The 5,853-nt window shown below is 45.9% G+C and overlaps 2 protein-coding genes across 2 annotated transcripts in view; one reads left to right on the top strand and one right to left on the bottom strand.

Moving 5' to 3' along the window:
* Positions 1-791: 791 nt before the first annotated feature.
* Positions 792-4,828, bottom strand: rbmx2 (RNA binding motif protein, X-linked 2). Its single transcript, XM_015396931.1, has 6 exons — positions 4,756-4,828; positions 2,585-2,700; positions 2,385-2,436; positions 1,723-1,852; positions 1,444-1,621; positions 792-1,364 (listed from the first exon to the last, which is right to left on the bottom strand). Exons 1-6 carry the CDS (start codon positions 4,758-4,760, stop codon positions 895-897), a joined length of 951 nt encoding a protein of 316 aa, XP_015252417.1. The 5' UTR covers positions 4,761-4,828; the 3' UTR covers positions 792-894.
* A 219-nt stretch (positions 4,829-5,047) lies between these two features.
* ap4m1 (adaptor related protein complex 4 mu 1 subunit) overlaps positions 5,048-5,853 on the top strand; it is a 12,141-nt gene continuing 11,335 nt past the window's right edge. The window contains exon 1 of the mRNA XM_015396917.1: positions 5,048-5,305. The gene's annotated coding sequence lies outside the window, so the exon portion shown is untranslated. The remainder of the gene's footprint in view (positions 5,306-5,853) is intronic.

Here is a 5,853-nt window from a genome sequence, read left to right as displayed (position 1 = left end):
TTTCCTAACAGTAGTTCACCACAGTGGTGAGGAAATGTGTGCAAATGCATGAAGGGCGGAATGGAGAGAAGTGATTTAGAGCATTTCATCCTGCTCCCCCACATCCTGATGCTGTCTGTCGTTTCATTGGTCAACAGGCCATTAAATTCATATTTTGGTTCCACAGACATTTTATTCTGGGATAAAATGACAACTTCTCAGATTTGCTGCTCTTATGAAGACATCTGGTCTCAGAAATGAACAAAAGATGTTTAAGCTTCTGTTTTAAAGTAATTTCTTGTTAGATAGAACTGAAATATTTTATTTTTGATTTTCTCATCCCTTTTTTTTTTTTACATAGAAAACTTTAAATTGTTGTATTTTAAAATAAAACTTAAATAAATCCTTAATCTTTTTTAACACCCTAACACTGACCCAGTGTCTCCAGAACCCGGCTGCCAGGGTCTGCATTAGATTGGCTGGGTCTTTACTCCCCCTACAGGTGGAGGAAGGGTATGACATTTACTGCCTTCTACTAAAGCAGAATAAAAGGTTCTGATCCAGAGAAATATCCAGAACTTTTTGGATTTAATCTCTGTTCCTGTTCTCCGTTTCTTTGACCAATCAGAGGAACTGGACCTGAAGGTTCTGATTACCCTCCTGCAGCAAACACAGGCACATTTGCAGGTTCTCGCTGGGAGCGCCCCCTGCTGGCCAAGCAAAGGCTGAATCACCATGGTAACCACCTTCCTCATTAGAATCAATAATCAAACCGGATCTTTTATTCTCTTTATTATCAAAATCATTCTCTGCAGCGCCTCACCACCGCCCTCTGGAGGCGCCGCCGTGTTATGACAGCTGAGCCCTCGGGCGGTGGAGGAAGTGACATCACAGAAAACATCTACAGTCCAGCCTTCATCGCCGCTCCGCGTCTCGTCTCCTGTCGTCTCTGTCTCGTCTTCTGCCATCGTCCCGCTCCCTCTCCCTCCGTCTGTCCTCTCGATCTGTCTCTCTCCATCTGTCGTCTCTGTCCTCTTTTCTCTTCTCGCCGTCTCTCCTTCTGTCCGTCTCTTTCTTCCTGTCCTCTCTGTCATCGTCTTGTCTTCTGTCTCTGTGCTCTCTCTCCGTCTCTCTGTCCCTGTCCTTTCCGTCCCTCCTGCCTTGCTCCTCCTCCCTGTCCCTTCCTCTCCCTCTCTCCGCCGTCCTCTGTCCGTTCTGCGCCCCCTGCTGGTTGTACTTGTCGTAGGCGGAGTCCTGCTTCTCCTCTTTGACCTGGACGGCGACAGGCGGATGACGAGGAGACGAATCCGACGAGGAAGAGGACTCTCTCCGCTTTTTCTTCTTCTCCTTCTTCTCTTTCTTTTTCTTCTTCTTCTCCTTCTTATCTGGGGTGGAAAACGACAGACGAAGAGGTGAGGATGGGTCTGGATCAGGTGCTTTGTTGACAGCAGGAAGTGACCTCACCTTTCTTGGCCTTCTTCACAGGTATGGCGTCCTGCTCCTCTTCCTCTGAGGCGGCGGGAGGATCTCTGGGGGCACAGCCGTCCTCTCTGAGGCGTTTGGTGACATCGTCGATGTCCTCGTGGTCTTTGGGGGGACGGTAGTCCTTGACGTGATCCACGCGGATGGTCCGACCTTTGATCTGAAAGCAGAGTGGAAATGGATCAGCACCATCATCATCAGCTCCATCATCTCCATGCAGTTCCAGTGGTCAGCCAGCGGGGGCAGCGCTGGCCCTCTCACCTTGATGCCGTTGAAGTTGTCCACAGCCAGGATGGTGCTCCTCTGGTCCTCGTAGCAGATGAAGCAGAAGCCTTTGGACTTGCCCGTCTTCTTGTCTCTCACCAGGTTGATGTTGACGACCTCGCCATACCTGATGGGATCAAAGCGTTAAGGGCCGGTTATCCATTCCAGTGTGTCGCAGTGAGCTTGTCGCAGATATTTTTCATTTATCCCCAATAATGTAGCGTGATCTACGCTGTTATTCTATGCCACAACGCAAGAGGAACGACCATGAACTAGCTGTGGGTCTAGATACGGCCGAGGCGGTGAGGAACTGGGGGCAAGTTTGTGCGACAACGGAGGGACATGAGAGCGAAAAAGAGCGGGGATCCAGGTGGAAAAAGGGTCCCAGCGTTTTCGCGCACCTCGCTCTTCTAGCTGGTCCATCTTTATAAGTCATTTTCCACAATGGCGGTCATACAAACAAAACAAGCCGCTAAGGTACCAAACAGGAAATCCGTGTATGAGCGAATATAGATTTGACCAATCAGAGGCCTCCTGTGGGCGGAACATTTGTATTCACTGCGACAAACACATGCGGACGACCTGGTTTCAGAGTATAAATCAGCCCTTCAGCCGACATCAGACGATACAGCAGCTGGAAGACGGATCCTCTGACTTACTGAGAGAAGACGCAGATCAGGTCTCCCTCGGTCAGCTCGTAGGGGAAGCCTCCTGCAGGAAGTCCACAGACATTCAGATTAGTTCAATTTGAAGTTCAGCTGCAAACATTTTACTCTGGATCAGATAAAACTTCTCATCTTGTTCCTGATTCACTGGGGGCCTTTTGGCCCCTCGGGGCCTCTGCCTGATCATGACTCACCAACAAAGATCCAGGCGCTGTCCTTGTACACGCTGTGCCATGAAACGGCCTCGTTGATGCCCAGGTCGGCCTCCCGCTCGTTCAGCTCGTTGATCAGCTTCACCTTGGTCAGAGGACTGAAGACACACGGATCAGAACGCTCGTCTTAGAACCAACACCGGTTAAACTGCAATCTTTGATCAGTGACACTAAAGAATTCATTTAAATTAGGAAGAAATTAGAACAAATCAGCAAAGATGCATTTTATTTCTGGAACAAATCCAGATGTTTCTCTCAGCTGTTCTTCAACCTTTAGTCTTCCTCTGATCTGAGGGCCTGTTCTGGTTCCCATTGGAGGCTTCATGGGGGCCCAGATTGTCTACAGATCACAGTGAGCCTGCAGAACTGAGAACGGGGACAGTCCGACCCACAGAACCAATCAGAGGTGGGGCCAAAAGGCGGGCCCCCACCGGCTCATAGTTCTGAACTTGATGTAACAGACGTCTGTGGCAGAACAGGATAACTGATTGTTATCTTAGAACCATGGATGCTTTAACATAAATTTCCCACAAACACCAACATTCTGTAGAGAGAAAATGTGGTATTTTATTTTTCCAAACCTAAAAATAGAAACCGATGGCAGCAGATATTTACTAAAAATTGGACTTTAACCGTTTCTCAATAAGTGTACTCGTGAAACATCATTCTCAGGCCTAGTGCTGTTCCACTTCACAAGAACAGCAGACCGAGAATGGACAAAGTCCCCGGATGTTGTTCTCAACCCCTCTCTATTTACCCAGCATGCATCAGAGCAGACTTGTCCAGTCTTGAGATTGACAGCTGTCCCAGCATGCACTGCGGCAGCAGCAGCTTTCAATGCAGCGCTCCATTGAAAGTTAAAAGTTCTCTTTTCTTTGCAGCTGTTCAATATAACTACATTTTAGGATCATTTAAAGCGAAAACATTATACTTTTAAGCGTCAATATAAGGCCCATTAACTGATGTAATGCATAATTTAAAAAAAAGAAATTCCGAAGTTGAGAGGACTCCGGCAACCAGCGAAGCTCCAAAGCTAACGGCAGCCATGTCTAATCCTAGCCCGCCTGCAGCAGCCCGCACCGTGTGTGAAGTCCCGCTGGCTCTGATGATGATTTTTTTTTATTTATTTGGCAAAATGTTCACTCGATTTGTGTTTATCTGACTGTGTTCATTATTATTCCCCCACTAAATGAAAAAAGCAATCATTTATTATTATCTAGAGACTATTAATAACAGGAGGTGAAATGCAGCACTAGACAAGCCGGTCATGTGGTGATGTAATCGGTACGCTTCTGTTCCAATTGACCCATATTTATGCTGCGTGCTCCCATTCTCCCCGAGTCCAGACTTTCCTGTGTTCTTCTCAAGAACATACTTGGTGAGGACACGAGTCTGTACTTACGTTCAAGTGAAATGAGAAACGGCCTTTATGTTTTATAAAAATGGTGTTAAATTTGCTGCTCTGCTTTGGTTTGTCTGAACTCAGGGGGCTAAACATCTCCTGAAGTGCAACAAGCAGGATATCAGGTTATTCTCACACACAGAAGCTAATCTGTGGTCATATAATCCCAGCCATCACCTAATCTGGAGAATTTAGTCATCATCAGAAATAGTCTTTCAATAGTCTTTCATGTTTTTTGGGTGAATTGTCTGAAAACTTCCTGAACATGGCGATCATCTTGATCCAGAGAGGAACCCAGCTGCCCTGGAGGTTCGGTCCTAGAGACGCCCCTGCAGTCCAATCACAACAGAACAGCAGCTCGTTGTTTTAAACAAACATTAATATTGTCTAAACAACCAAACTTAATAAAGTTTCATCCTTTTAGACAGGAACACCCTAAACTTTAAGAGGAGAGCGAACCCAAACAAAAATATCAAACTTTTGGATTCAATTTGAAAGCCGGTTTAAAGAGCAGCATGTTACTACATCAACAGATAATTTGATTTTGGATTTAATCCGATTTATAAACCTGTTAATAAAAAAATGGATTTAAATTTGTTAAATTCTGAATGAAATCCGGGGGGAGGTGGCTGCTTTCAATAACGAGCACAGGAGTAGGTCGGTAGCGGTACCAAACGCGAACCAGACATGATAAATCCATCAGTCCACTACTGGCAGAACGAGCCCAAATAAAAGGAGAAAAATGACTTACTTCATGATTTAAAGCATCGGAGGAGAAACGTCGTGAGGAGGAAACGGTTCACCGTGTTGACATAGACGACTTCCGGTTGAACGCTCCCCTCTGCTGCCACCTAGCGTTTGGTTTAAACATCACTATTTTGTTATTAAAAGATATCCACTGTTAATTATCGGAGAGCTTAGAACACGAGGAAATAAGGTATTTAAAATAATATAATTATTTATGTATTTTTGTTGTTTTTTCCCAAGATAATAAACCTGACAAAATGAGCAGCTCTACCCCCCGCCTTTAGGAGGCGCTGTGGGGCTAGCTGCTAAGCGATCACCCGGTGAAAGTCTCAGTTCTGCCCATGAACGTTTACATTTTTTATATATTATCACATTTTAATTTTTCGGCACTGAGTTTAGATCGACGCTGATCTGTTTAATACCAGATGGAGAAAAAAAAGAATAATCAAACTTTAACATAATTCAGCTCCGATACGCTGCTCTTCAACTGTCGCATTTATGGACACATAAAACGGGCTTCAACCGAACTGTCCGGTTCGGTTCTGCCTTCAGCAGTGAGTAAATCCTTTCTGATTCGGGGATGTAAACTGATCTCTGCTTCCTGGTGCTGGTTTCACTCTGGTTCTGTTTAAGATCAGTCTGACTCTGTGGACCCGGTGTTAATGTTTTCTCTGATCAGTTCTGACCCGGTTCTGTCTTCCTGTGATGGGCCACAGACCTGGTTCTGTGTCTGTAACCCGTCTGTTTGGGTCCAGTCCATCTCAGAACAGATCCGGGTCAGAATCATTAGACCCAGTAAAGCTTCCCTCTGAAGGATGGCTGGAGCTGGGTAACCTCTCCAGATGAAACAGGTTTAATTAGATCCTGGGGTCCAGAATGGTACCGGATCATCAAGGTTCTTAAAGAACCATCATAGGGTTCCTGAGGTTCACATCCGTTCCCCTCAGGTGTCAACACACTGCTGGTCAGCTGGCTTAAAGGAAGCAGTTCTGTTCCCAGACTTCTCTGTATGGTTCCTCCTGTTGGCTGTAGGACCAGACAGGCCCTGCTGGTTCCACCTGATCAATAGAATGCTGTAAAGAACCCCTCTTTGTGTTCTAAG

Source organism: Cyprinodon variegatus, unplaced genomic scaffold, assembly GCF_000732505.1.
Source record: "Cyprinodon variegatus isolate N-32 unplaced genomic scaffold, C_variegatus-1.0 Scaffold830, whole genome shotgun sequence".
Classification (NCBI taxonomy): domain Eukaryota; kingdom Metazoa; phylum Chordata; class Actinopteri; order Cyprinodontiformes; family Cyprinodontidae; genus Cyprinodon; species Cyprinodon variegatus.
Note: the sequence above shows the minus strand (reverse complement) of the source record. Positions and strands in the feature narration are given on the sequence as shown.